Genomic DNA, 15264 nt, shown 5'->3' on the forward strand with positions numbered 1-15264 from the left:
CACCCACAGGATATTAAGCGTAGTGTACCATGAGCGCGACGCTGCAGGCAGATTGAACCAATCCCAGCTCGGAATTAGCGAATGCGACTTGTAACTCCTCGTAAATCGGCTACTAATGAAATTAATCTCTGTTGCAGTCTACTTGATGTCTTGGGAATCTAAATAATACCTCTCTTTGATTTGTGTCGTGTGTTTGAGATGCATCATTTTCTAATTACTTATATTATAATGATAAGTAGCAGTAGTTTATTCCAACCGTGTTTGTATAAAGTTAATATTTAAATTAACTATTTATTGTTGTCTTTCGTTAAAGCAAAGCGAAAGTGATAGCATTACAGATTCTGAAGTTTCGAAATCACTTCGCCCATTAATCATTGATATAAAACTAGTTCTTTCCACCTGTCATTAAGTCATAATAACTTTCTCCGGCGAAATTGATACGATTTCAGAATAAAATGTATACATAAAGCACATCGCCACTTTCGTCAAAGTAATATTGATCATCGTTTTATATGTATTTATGCAAAACATAATTTAAACTATTATTTTCGCAATATTAAAATTCGTTTATATAATAATTTAACATTCATATTGAATTTACTAAACGAAGAAAAATAATTTAATATTAGTATTTGAAACTCTTCTAAGTTGAACATGATTTATTCAAAATTTATGAATATTAATAAAGTTATGCAGCTCCTTAAACGATTTATACTCTGTCACTGAATCAATATTCTAGACTCGCATTAAAATGTGAAATATTCAAAACAGTGTATATTCTTTATTCTTTCAAGCTCCGCCCACATGAAAAAGGTTTTTTAGGAATAAATATTTTCCCGGTTTAAAAACAAGGCTATAGCACTCAGGAATATTATGTAAAAAAAAATCAAAATCGCTTTAGTAGTTCCTGAGATTAGCGCATTTAAACAAACAGACTTTTCAGCTTTATATATTAGTTAACTTATTGAACATAACTTACTTGTCTCCTTTATTCGAGTTTCCATTTCAATTTACAATATTTTTTTATAATTGAACGAACGTGAGGTAATAATATAAAAGTTGGACATTTTGTAGAGTTGACAAAGAATTCCAAGGTTTTACGTATAATAAAAATAATCGATATCCGTTTTGTGCTATTCGAATTAATTCAATTTAGAAACAGATACTTGTGTCACGTCCTTTGCAACTTTGAATGAATTAATATCAATGGTAGTACATAGAATAATTTTGCTTGTGGTGGGATATACATTATATCCACACGGATAGCGATCATCGTAAATAAGGTGTTAAAACCCGCCATAGTGGCCCGCGTAAGTATGTCGCGTTTCGGGATCAGCCTGTGTATATCCGGGTCCATCAAGCCGGGATAATTGTTTCGACTATAGTGTCGAGGGGTAATTATCTCTCGTCAGTCGACATTCTATTGGACCCCACTCCACTTACCATCAGGTACAGTGAGGTCACTTTGTCGTGCCCTTTTAAATGGATGTGAAGAATCTCGCAAGATGTTGCGTACACAACGGTGTATTACAAACAGTTTATGAGTAAGACAAGGTGTGTAACATATAAATCTTATACGTTTTCGTCATGTCTATTAAAAATACCGACGCATTTTATGAAATACATTAGCATTAATGACTACTGTTTGTTAGACATTCAAGTATCTACAAAATAATTTAAACAAAACTAGTTTTCCACAACAAAACGTTGGATGTAAATAAATATTGTTATTTTATAGGCATTGGCATTGATGCTTACAAACAAAATGTTTTGAATGCATCGCTTTAGGTTTAATTTGTAGTATGAATTATAAATTTTAAATCCTTTGTCGACATTTTGAAAGTGCTTTAACAAAATTTATATTGTTTATGAATTAGCTAAACAAATTCACTAAGTAATTAAATCAATCGTTGGATAGAATTATATTTGTAAAGTTTACATTTATATTTTAATTCTACGAAAAACAATGCAGTAAGGCAGACATTTCAATAGCAAAACACATCTCGCATGTTCTAAAGCAGCAATCACGTATCTCTAATGTCCACTTCTCCTTCTTCAGCCTTTATGTCCATCGTCTCATCCTCTTCTAATGACCGTCCTGAGCCGAATATCGTAACTCGTTAATAGGTTGCCCTCAGTTTGGTCGCTAAATTTTCAAGGGTTGCGAGCGCCTAGAGCAATCACCCAAAAGTCCGATGTGTTTGTATAAGCCGGCCCGAGCCATGCTAACAAAAGTAGGCTCATGTTAAAAATATATATGTCCAACCAATGCTGAGTAGGCCTTTTGCATTGCTCACCACGTTGTTCTGTTCAAGACAATCTTCATCCAGCTTCTTCCCGCCACGTGAAGTTGTCGTTCCACCTCATCAAAGGCCTGTTCCAGCTTCTATGACGTCTTGGTCTCCATTCTAGTAATGTTTTGAATTTTCTGCCATCATTCCAGTGGCATATGTGTGCATAATATTGGTAATGTCAACAAGAAGTGATAATTATAGTTTCTCTTTTGTTGGTATTTGCGTAACAATCCATCTCTAATGACGAAGGTCGATCGGGCCCACTCTAAAAATAACTTTTATTTACTGTACTGCGCGTAGGTTATACATATATGAACACGCGAAAAACATTGCAAGTTTCATGTTTATGGCTTGAAATCTGTAATATGGCATGTCGGTTTACTGAGATATAAAAAATGGTATAGCAGCAACACCGTGAAATATTTCCTCATATTTTGCGTATCCTACTTAACACAGACTGTATTGTGGACATGTGTAAACTCAGGTAGCTAAATAATTTAGTAAATCTGCGCATCCGATACTTTTTGTGCAAGCAGGCCCTTCTTGTTTATATTTTTTCACTCATTATCCACGTCCGCTTCAAAATATAAACTCTGACGACATCTGAACTAAATATCTGAGACCCAAGACAAAGTACTAAAGAGTAAATCAAAATTACACACTAACGTGAATCATTAATGAATTGATAGTGTTTTTACAAAACTATCAAGCTCAATCCTAACTGAACGTTAAAATTGATTGTTCTTTCACATGTTCTATTGCGTGATTTGATGAATTAAAACAAAACCGTTGGAAGACATGTTATCTTCAACCTACATTAATCTGCACTCGGTAGTGTTGTCTGCATATCCATTGTGACCGCTGGCAAATCAATCACTCGTGCTTTTTAATCTGCTGTACAATGGATGCGTTTTTGCATATATTATTTTGACCATTTGTATGTACGCAGTACTTGTAATAGCCTGCTGTATGAATACTATTTATCTCACAGATATATAAAGAGCCTGTTTTACAGTGTTCAAATGCTATGCGTCAACATATAAGACAGTTCAAGAATGCACTTTTTTATTCATAATTTCATTTGGAATTGATTTTTGTATTTGTTAACTCTATATTACATTTGACGATAAGCGCTTACTCGAACGCCGTGAAACGGGTCCTTAAACGATGATTATATTATTTATCTAGGAAAATACACAACAGAACTATTTAAAGAATGTAAATTCATGCGAAGAAGCCCTAGAGCCATTATCTACTGAATACTTGGAACAAAATGCAAATATTTTATCGATAACTCCAACAATAATATGAATGCGTGTTCAAAACAACCTATTTACGGTCAGAATTTCAATTCCAACACCAATGAATGCCAGTTCATCGGAAATTAAGCTCCGATACACCAATTACCGAAACCAAAAATATACAATGTTTCGTAAAATTTTACTATTTTGGTGTATTGTCCAAATTAATGAAGTGTACGACGGATTTGTTATAATCATATTTTAGACACAAACCGTAAGACAATCTTTTATTACATCTTAATAACATTTTAATATTCATTATTTAACATTACCAGTATTTGAAAAAAAAAATGCTGTTTCGAGGACCTAAGCATATATCAAAAATTTTAATACTTTTAACTAAGTTTATTTTTTGGTGTCAAACTTGAAAGACATTGAAGAAAATATATGCATTTATAATCCATTTCGCTTCTATACTATTTTGTTCATTGACTAACTTAAAAATATGAAAATATTAATATTGTACGATTCTGCTCACATCATTAGCTGATGTGAATACTGCCTTAATTTATGTATGTATACTCGTAAAACCTCACCTACCTTTTCACAATTCAAAAACACAATTTTAGCTCTCTGGTGAAACAGTCACGCCACTGCTCAAAAATATATGAAAAAATGTTCTCATAGGTGAGCCGTAAAATTTCTCTCAAAAGCCGGTCTTCTCGTCCTTTTTCCCACAGTGTTCATACGGCATCGTATGAATATGTAAACGCCATCTCTAGATTATTTTCAGATAGATAAACATCTTGTTTAAAAGGCAGATGCAAAAGATGGGTTCTATTTTTTATTTTGTTTATTGTTTTGTCAATGGTTACGGGATTATCTTACTGACTGCATGTATTGTTGACTCGTAGTATTCTAACATTTGGCATAGTAAGTACAGCCCCACCCTTAGCGTACCTAATGGACAATGCAGTCCAAAAATACTGTTGACCAACAAGAGAAGAATTATTCGACGATTGCTAGAATTATACCGGCTTGTTTCGCAGACGAGTTCGGCTGCATTTATAAGTAATGTCCAACATATCAACTTTTCTATAACTTAAGCCTAGTCCTATTAACTTACTTATATTTACATTCGCGGATTTAAATGAAATGTTTTCATAATCCGCATAGTTCCAAATGACGCAATACGATATGGAAACACCTTTGCAATGCAATTTAACATAATCATATTGTTATTTAACACACAAGTATACAGTTTAATATAATACGTTCATAAAGTATTCTAATTGTAAAAGAAGTTAAGATCATTGTCTGAGAAAAAAGAAAATAAATTCTAATATTAATAAAACAAATGTGACTATTGTCAAATACGAGTTTGAATTCCATGACTTTTACAATTCGATGCGGATTATGAAGCTTTAATAAAATGTAAACATTTACAACTTACGATTAGGTTAGGGTATTGTATTTTTTACTCAGTATCAGCCCGGAGCGTGGAATTTGTACTCGATACGGCAATAGGCTCGCCACCTATCACATCATGGGACGGAATACGCATGGTGAAAAGTGCATGCACCAGTTTATAAATAAATATTCCTAGTAACAAATTGGGACAACTAGACAGACATTACTTTGGTTAATAAACGCATCGATGAGTAAAAAGTAGAACGGCGAGAGACGTCAAATATTTCAAACATCTACAATTACAATAAACGTTTGGAAATTCTCACATATAAAAAAGTCGGAGTTGAATTCTGCGTTATCGATCCATCATAATTGCAGCTCGTGTATACCATGTTTCAAGACGTTCCGTTAGATCCTGGCCTACACCGGACTAATCATAACCACAACTATGCAGCATAATAACTAACCTCATATTAGATTAACTACCGCTAGCTAGTAACTGGACTGAATCCCGATAGACATGCGAAACATGTCAGTAGCTACATCACATGCTTTTAACACACTAACATAGGGCTGTCTAGCTCTGAAGTTATTATTTTGCACTTAGCATTGAAAATTGTAAACACATTATTGACAAATAGAAAGAAGTTTATGCATTAATAGCGATTTGTTTACGCCCGAAATTAATAACCAATCCTAATCCAATGTATGCCATCTAAGATTGATAATTCATTCGTTTTTATGGATAAAGCATGCCAATAACCAATCCATAGATTGAGTAAGCTATTTCTAACAATAATCAATCTTTGAGAGGACGGATTACAGATCATAGATTACCCTCTGTTTGAAAATGACAGTTTACGCTTGCCAATACTCTATCTACCCGTTTTGACATTTGATTTGATTGTTGTAATCAATCGCATTTTCCAATCGGACCAATTCCTCAGTTTACTCCATATGTTTTGAATATCGCTTACACTGATTTTAAGGGAAACGAAAAGGCAATGGAAATATCCATATTCTCTAGTGACAGTGACGACAGTGATTTGGAGGGACTAGCGATACTGATAGCGAAACTGAAAGTCGCGGTTCATCACGGGTAATGAAAAGAGTTAACTACATGCAGACCCTGGATGAGTTTGATTTCACGTTTGGATTAGGCTTTCGAAATCTGCTTGCCAGTCAGTGTTAGTTAAACTGATCTCGTATATTCGTGTTACTTCTATGTACAAGGTAAATAATTTTTGACATTATTTACAAAAAATACCGTACCTACCGAACTATTAGATAGGTACAAACAAGGGGCAATTGTATCGTTTTTCAGGAACTATGGTGTTTCTCCATTCCATCAACTTTTGCTGAGGAATAGGAAATATTTATATTATCTTTTTCAGGACATTTGGTACATGGAAACGTCGCTTCCCTGTGATTGCATTGACATTGCGTTTATCTTTACCTAAAGTTCAAACAATAATAATTGTAACTGCAGTTTTGCACAATATTTGTCGGAATCACAGGCTAGAGGAAATTCCAACTGAAGTGGAATTATCAACTGCTGATATTATTAATTATGAGAACAATATAGAGAATCAAGATGTTGGAGGAAGAACAGCATTAACAAATAACTTCTTTACTTAGTAAAATAAAATACCTTTACAATCACTGCTATTTATTTTATTGCTTATCTACATTTGTAATTCAAAATAATAATTACAAATTAACATAGTTTTATTAGTTGAAAGTTAAAACATAGAAACAGACAAAATTTCTATACATTATCTATACTATTATATAAAGCTGAAGAGTATGTTCGTTTGAACGCGCTGGTCTCAGGAACTTCCGGTTCGAATTGAAAATTCTTGTAGTGTTGGATAGCCCATTTATTGAGGATGGCTATTAAAGGGTATATGTATATCATCACACTATGACCAATGGGACCAAAACGGCTAAAATTGATTACTTTTGAGAGCTTCCGTTACGTGCGCTGCATAAACGGTTAAAGTTATGCAACAATTATGTATAACGGAATTGTAATTTGTTACATAACACTGGATAATGTGTACAGAGTCCAATTATTATTATATGGCACCGAGTTTACTGCGTACTTCATACTAAAAACTAAATCCTTTAAAGATTTATTAATATATTATGAACAATGTTATTAAACTTCAGTGTCAAAATATGTTAGCAACCACATTACTCACGTTCCATTTTGAAAGTAATTAAAAAGTTTGTATCTTAAATATGACATGTACTAATTATTAATTGTTTCTATTGAGGGCTAAAATACATAAAATATTTTTTATTACTCCAATTCTTATTTTTCGCAATTAGGCAAATATTGAAACGAATAGTTTGTATGGAAAATACAAAAAGTATTTTTTACGAATGGAATATTCTGCATAAAATGGAATGGTCAGGAGGGAACGCATCTTGAAAGGATTGCCAGCGATCTATCGTTGAAGGCAAGCAAGGATAGGCGAGTTAAGATATTGGCATGCCGATAGGAGACCAATCGAAAGATAGTCGGCAATCTAAGATAGGTTTCAGTCTTGGATAGTAGATACATTATTAATTTCGGGCGTTAGTCTATCCTTGAGACCGTAACAATGAAGTCTAGTAAGTAACAATTTACGATTAAGCTGGGTTTTTCTAATTAATATTAACTAGGTGTCTGAAATTTGTCCCCAATATGACGATAGTCTCGCCCTGTCCCGTTATGGGATGGAATACGAACGGCGAAAAATGCGCGTACCAGTTACGCCTCTGAAAATGATTAGTCTATACTATTATATAAAGATATAGATTTTATGAGTGATCAAACGCGGTAATCTTTAGACATACTGATGACTAACGCTGACAGAGCCGGGAGCGATTACTTGTATATCTCTAAAGGTCGTCATTACGTACGTATACGGCCAAAGATAAATGCTAAGACTGGTTGAACAAATGTTCCTATTGTAATGTATTTTTCTGGTTACATCATATTGTATGTGGAATTACGTGACCTTTACGCTTCCGTGTGTTTTGCATTCTTAACTATATTTAAATAACTAAACATTGCGATTTAGCATTTTATTATTACCAAACACAGGTAATGTCATAATGAGGTTGCAAAAAGAATTTAGCTTAAAATGATTACTTATTTAGCAATTAATAGTTATAAACCACATAGATTAATATATGACAATTTTGTATATTTTAGTAACCATCTTACATCTCCGATTACAAGATACTTTGGCAATATTTTTATGCATAAAAACCGATTATAATTGAAAATTACTACACACTTAAATAAGGCATTATTACACTATCTATATGAAGTAGGACAAAACCTCAATACTTCTGATATAAAACATTTTAAAATACATAACTTACAGTTACAAATCATTCTATCAAAGACTTTACCGATTCCAAAAACAACTATACATGAACGTTGGCATTTTGTCGGCCCCTCAACTTTATTCTAAACTTGGCACGCATCTACCGCGACATTTGGAGCATCACAATCTGGGTCAGTTGTTCAGTAAAGTGGACTTGATGCTCGCCTGCATTGGTGCAACACAATAGCACTCTGGATTGATCAATTAGACCATAGCTACCAAACGGTGTATGAGAAATTATGTCGCTGTGAATAAGAACATTACCTGTTTACTGCAGACTTTCATTCCTATGTTTGCATTCGAACGTATATACAATGGATTTGTATTTAAATGTCTGTAGACAGAACTAAATTAGCTTGTACAAAAAATAATTAACAACCTACTTACAAGTGATATTGCTTTGAACTAATGGAGCATTCAATTAGTTGTTGTCTTAAACGTCGATTGCACAGAACAAAGAAAGAGCCTATACGAAAAATGGTTTATTCATATAGATAACCTATTTCTAAATCGTACTCGTTAGTGCTCAGATTTTGTTCGAAGAGTCGCTGAGATTCCGCGCTTGAAGCATTTTTCCGTAAATTGAGGATAAAAGAAGCAATAAGCATCTCAGCATAGGCATAGATACTAGTCTGTTTCAATAAATCATTGTATAATTCTGGTCAGCATAAAACACTATTGCGACAATAAATTCACTGTGATTGATTAGTAATTTTTTTTTACTCTCAAGACAATACAGGCTTTGTGCTGCTAGAGCCAATTGAGCGGCAAACGGGCGTGCAGCCTTGAAGGCTCACATTCGTAATCAGTGAAAGGCACCGCCTTGATCACACATAGTACAGACGTGACTCATTGAAGATTTTCGGTATGTTCATAATCAATATTCATATTGTTTGAGAATTCTAATTAATTTCCGGCCTTCATTTGGTTTTATTTCAGTTCTTAGTAGAGCTATGACTTCATTTTTAATCAGTTGGTCGACTTTGTCAAATATATTTTCAAAATTAAAACTATAATCTTCAATTTCTAATGTCTTATATCAACCAATAATTTCACTGTTGTTGAAGAAGGTTGTCATTTAAACTTACAAATAGTGACCAAAACCTTTATCTTGTAAACCTTTTAGCGCTCTTGAACAGATCGCTTGAATAAGCTGAACTATAAAATAATTGCCTAACAAATTGAGCCTAGACATTCTAGTTTCACATTAATCAAACGTTAATATTAAACTTACTAACACAATCATAGCTATTTGAAACCGAGAAACATCATTGCAACCTACCGACATGTCTAGGTAAACCTCGATTCGACCTGATAGCCATAAGTCAATCTCCGGTTCGCCGGCATCCGTATATCCTTCAAGCTACAGCTTACTTAGAGGGCCCTCGACAATAGACTGGCAGACACCGTGTCGGCGACCCGTCGGCATTGGTGCAGTCCCATTTAGTTTGCTACCCGTTTATCCTAGACTATGTTTGCGGCCGGCGTAAGGTAAACAACAGTATTACTGGGGACGATTAACTCCGCCGATATCCGTCTGCCCTGTTTGCATTGAATACTGAAGATGACATTTAGTAATAGTCTTGTATTTAAATGTCTGTTTTAGCTTCAATGGTTAGTAGTTGCAATCTTGAAGGAAGAGAATTACTTTAGTAAGCCGTGACATCAATTTCGTTTTCTTACAGTATATTATTTTTATTGTAGTCAGCTTTTCTGATATTTAAGCGACGAGGCAATTAGTCGTGAATTATCATTGTACATTACCTATACAGCATATCTTTTTGTCTATTTTGATCCCGTTAATCAAAATAAATATTTACTTACTCAAAAGTATGTGCACTTTTTGATACATTTGTTTCCCATTTATCCTCAATTTATAAGAGATAGTCCAAGTTCCGGCATCATAAAAGTAACAAATAACAATAGTAACACAACTCACCCATTAGAAATTGACGCACGAGTTTCTGCAGTTTCTAATGATAAAACACGATCATAAGCATCACGAATTACGTAGGCCATTCAGTCGTTTTTCTTACTGACTACGCTCGAACGTCCAATAGGAAAATTACCACATATGAGGAGACCTGTTAATTCGAAACCACACTCGTGTATACTCGACAGTTACAAAGCAAGCCATCCATGAATGTCGACATGGGAACTTGCTCGATGAAGCTAGAGTTCACGTACTTCTTCAAGCATATCTAAGAAAAACGAACATTTAGTACAGAACTATTTACAGAATTGAATGGACCATACGAATAAGAAAATATCAAATAGGAATTGTGACAATTATTTAATTACGTTAAAGTTGCGTCGAGTTCTGTGAGACAGATGCTATCAACTCTCATTAAAGTATAAGACAATACAAACTATTTTGTTGAAATAACGTTAATAGCAATTCGCACGATGCATTTCGCTGCAGTAACATAATACAATTAAGTGGGTCAAACACATTGCATCGTGTTGCGGGCTTCGGTGGAGCGTGCATCGCAGTCTTCACGATCCGTCGTCAAACCCTCACGCTCTATTTGTGCCTATTTACATTCTTATTTCATATCATGAAGCATTGCTTTGTATGCCAACTTGAGATCTTTGTTGTGTGGGTTTTGTCCTGACTTTAGAAAACTAAGACTAAAGCTAAATGAAAAGTCAAAAGACTATAATAAAATTCTACACGATCTAAACCATTTACAAACTTACGTTATTGAAAATTGTTCAAAAATGATTACAGACTTAGACGTCATAAACAACAAGGTTAGTTAGTTCAACTATTGCGTGCCCTAATGTTTTTCCAGACGCTATATAATATTTGTATCGTGTTTGTTCCAATTCGTAACGGTTCACCTGCTCCCTAACTGTGTTTGAAATGAAGTCGTGCAATTTCCTTTTTAATAGCAATAGTTAAGTAACATAAAGGTACATGAATTATTGCTATAGTATTGACGTCTGTACGTGGAAAAATAATTTTTATTTACGACTATTCAGATTCATTACAGCAACAAAATTACATCTTCAAACAACTATGGATTTAATACGTGACAAATAATGTATTTTAATTTCTCAATAATACCAAATTTTTTTTTTTGTACATCAAACCATAAACCAGATTTGAATTAAATTTGACACACAGATTAACAAAGTGCCGGATTAAAATATAGACTACCTTTTATCACGTAAAATACAAAGGGAAATTAAATCTGGGACAGTTCTTTTATACAAGCAAAGTCAGCTGGCGACAATCGAGTTGCCGATGAATGTTGCCAATTACCATGAAGGTTATAAATAACATTAAAGTACCAGTAACACGCGGAAGGTTCTTGACAATCATTCAATCTATTCTGCAGTAATTTTAGCGTAGGAAGCCTCTACAATGCATCGCCTTGAAACAATTTCCAAACCATTGCATTTGTCTGCAAGAATCAAATTTACTTTACTCTCAACCATCTCTAGAGGGTTCCGTGAAATATTTTAAAGCAAAGGTCATGTAACTTACCCTAAAGTATCATAATAAAGCAACATCATTTAGTAACAAGTTTCGTGTTTAAGAGTGTAGTTTTAGGTTGAACAAGGGACTGCCAAGCTACTGTTAACCCGACATACCTAGTGAGAGAATTTAATTTGCATTAATATACTAAGTAGAAACCTGGCAGCAACTTACACAAGATTTCATTTAAGCCAAGGCTCTGTAATGAGTACATTTCTGCCGAAAACGTAATGGTCTTAATCCTAGTATGAGGGAATAATGTTGTTTATAGGTATAGAAAATACAAAGAAAATTAATTTAGTAATTATTTATTTATTGAATCAACGTCTATTAATTTTCAAGCTAATTCAATACCCGTTCCTTAAATTATATTCATTATTATGCTAATCGTAGCATCTCGAATTTAGATAGGTACGTATTTTTTTCGTCTCAAATATAGTGATTTCAAACTATTGAACAATAGCGTCAATAAAAGGATAACATTTGCACCTTATCAAATAGTTTTCGCAAGACAAACGTTTAAACTTGTCTGGATTCTTAATAATACGGCTTTCGCCCAAAAGCCCTTTGAGCAGAGAAAGTCATTATTTGAACAACCACATTATGGAGTTTCTCACGTACTTTGTACACACTACTACATCTTGTAGTATACACTAGGTAATTTACAAAGCTAACAGCAAACGTATATTAACGTAAAACTTTTACATTTTGTTAAGTAATAAGTCTCGTCTTGCTTTCCTTTTTATTTAACTCATGAAAGTACTTCAATGACATAATATATCATATACTTATAATAGCAACAGTCTTGGGCCATGACCATCAGGGTTAAGTTAGGCTTTTAGGATAAGGAAAAATATGTTTGAAAATAGATTCTTGTAGGTTTCCCAGTATTATTAGTGCTGTATCATATATCCCCGCCATTCCCTTCTTATAGTGGGACAAAAATAAACCGATGAACTCTGAACCCACTATGAGCCCTGCACATTAGGAGACACAACAATGAGGTCATGTAAACATACTACAATATTAATTTAATTATGGATAGACCATTTACTACGATATGAATTCTAGTTACAGAAACCAGTTATCTAGAATTCTGTTGTATTCCCGTCATATAACTATGATAATACGAGAAATTTTAAGACAATATGACTTATTGCTGGTTTATGCTTTCAGGGTGGGAACTCAGAGGACTACACTGCTACAAATTCTTCAACATCAGGCATTCTTGGGAAAAAGCCGCCGAATTATGTCGAAGGTGAGAAATAATTCCGATACTCAAATATTATAATGTATAAAAACAAATATCGAGACTATTATCCTCGAAAATTAATTTTTACGCTGGAGCCGCGACCTAAAGCTAGAATAAAATAAACTAGGTTTTGAGCTGCGGAAGACCATATCTGTATAATTACTTTTCAATTTGCTATTGTATATAAAATATGAACCAATCCAAGACGACCAACTCTGTTCTTAGTATCAGAGACCTGAGAAACCGTGACAAACTTTTACTTTTCAAATCCATTACAAATACCTCACATTAGATAAATACCATTAACATGAGATTTTTACTAGTTTCCTTCATAGAAAGGGTGCGGTGTTACGTTACGCAATAAGTTTCACAAAATGTATCTATTAGTAAACGTAGACCTTGATATCTTGTTTCTTTAGCAATAGTTAAATCGCAGTTTTAAAATAAACATATTTAAAAATGTAACCAGGAAGTATGTCAACTTGAAAAAAACATTTGACTTCTCAACAATTTTTTGGTTTAGAACAGCATAAATAGTATAGCTTTAATGCTGTTTGTTATAATAGCGTTGTAATAAAAATTGGTTTCATTGAAGGTACGGCAGCGAATTGATGGTCGTAGACACATATCCCGAAAACAACATGACTGCGAATATGGTGCCATCTAGTCCTAGTAACAATCACTATTGGCTTGGACTTGCATCTGTCGACGATCTTAGGACGAATACACTCGAATCAGCTGCTGGAGCTTTAGTATCTCAATATGCCGGCTTCTGGGACCTACGACAACCAAACCCGAAAGACGGAGAATGCGTCGACGTCCACGTTACATCTCAAAGCCAATCATGGGAATTAACGACTTGCGAGACTTTATTGCCTTTTATGTGTAAAGCAAACGCCTGCCCCGCCGGTAAGTTATAAAGTCTTTAAGAACTTACGGTAATCCTTTAAAATTTGATCAATTTCATTTCAATTTGCGATCCTTATGTTAATAATAATGTATTACTTTAACAAATTTAATCTACCTTTTAGGAACCTTCCATTGTTCAAACGGAAGATGCATAAACGCAGCCTTCAAGTGCGACAAACAAGACGATTGTGGCGATGCATCCGACGAAATGGACTGTGCTTCTGAATGTCATTTCTACATGGCTAGCAGCGGAGATGTTGTCGAAAGTCCTAACTATCCTCACAAATATCCACCATTTAGCGAATGCAAATGGACACTCGAAGGACCGCAAGGTCAAAATATTGTTCTACAGTTCCAAGATTTTGAAACTGAAAAGTCTTTTGACACTGTTCAAATTTTAGTCGGCGGCAGGACCGAAGACAAATCTGTTAATTTGGCGACATTGTCTGGAAAACAAGATTTATCGAACAAACTTTACGTATCCGCTTCGAACTTTATGATAATTAAATTTAGCACGGATGGGTCCGTAGAAAGGAAAGGATTCCGTGCGTCTTGGAAGACTGAATCATCAAACTGTGGTGGTATTTTGAGAGCTACACCTCAAGGTCAAGTTCTAACTTCACCTGGCTATCCCACTGGCTATCCTGGTGGTCTGGAATGCATGTACATAATCGAAGCACAACCTGGTAGAATAGTTTCATTAGAAATCGAAGACTTAGAATTAGGCATGAACAGAGATTACATTGTAATCAAGGATGGAAATACTCCTTCCAGCCCTGTACTTGCTAGACTTACTGGACCAGGCGAAGACAATCAGAAAGTTGTTATATCCACAACAAATCACCTTTACATGTACTTTAGAACAAGTCTTGGTGATTCTAAAAAAGGATTCAACATGCGATACTCTCAAGGCTGCAAGGCAACTATAATAGCTGCTAACGGTACATTTACCTCTCCAGCTTACGGCTTAACAAATTATCCAAATAACCAAGAATGTTTATACAGAATCAAAAATCCTAACGGTGGTCCTCTTTCCCTTAAATTCGACGAGTTTAATATCAACCCATCTGATGTGGTTCAAGTGTTTGACGGATCAAGTACAAGTGGCCTAAGGTTACACTCAGATAATGGATTTACGATTAAACCAAGAATAACATTGACAGCTTCCAGTGGCGAAATGCTAGTACGTTTTGTATCTGATGCCTTACACAATGGACAAGGCTGGAAGGCGACGTTCTCAGCTGGTATGTAATAATATAAATCATAATTGAATCAGTTAATTAAATCATCG

The 15264-nt window shown here is 34.4% G+C and overlaps 1 protein-coding gene across 2 annotated transcripts in view; it reads left to right on the forward strand.

The window, feature by feature from the left end:
• LOC115456418 overlaps nt 1-15264 on the forward strand; it is a 344631-nt gene that overhangs the window by 313681 nt on the left and 15686 nt on the right. For both annotated transcript variants that reach the window (XM_037440583.1, XM_030185471.2), the window contains exons 4-6: nt 12989-13070; nt 13660-13973; nt 14096-15217. In XM_037440583.1, coding sequence (XP_037296480.1) covers nt 12989-13070; nt 13660-13973; nt 14096-15217 — 1518 coding nt within the window. The remainder of the gene's footprint in view (nt 1-12988; nt 13071-13659; nt 13974-14095; nt 15218-15264) is intronic.

The sequence above is a fragment of the Manduca sexta genome, chromosome 20 (genome assembly GCF_014839805.1).
Source record: "Manduca sexta isolate Smith_Timp_Sample1 chromosome 20, JHU_Msex_v1.0, whole genome shotgun sequence".
In the NCBI taxonomy this organism is placed as follows: domain Eukaryota; kingdom Metazoa; phylum Arthropoda; class Insecta; order Lepidoptera; family Sphingidae; genus Manduca; species Manduca sexta.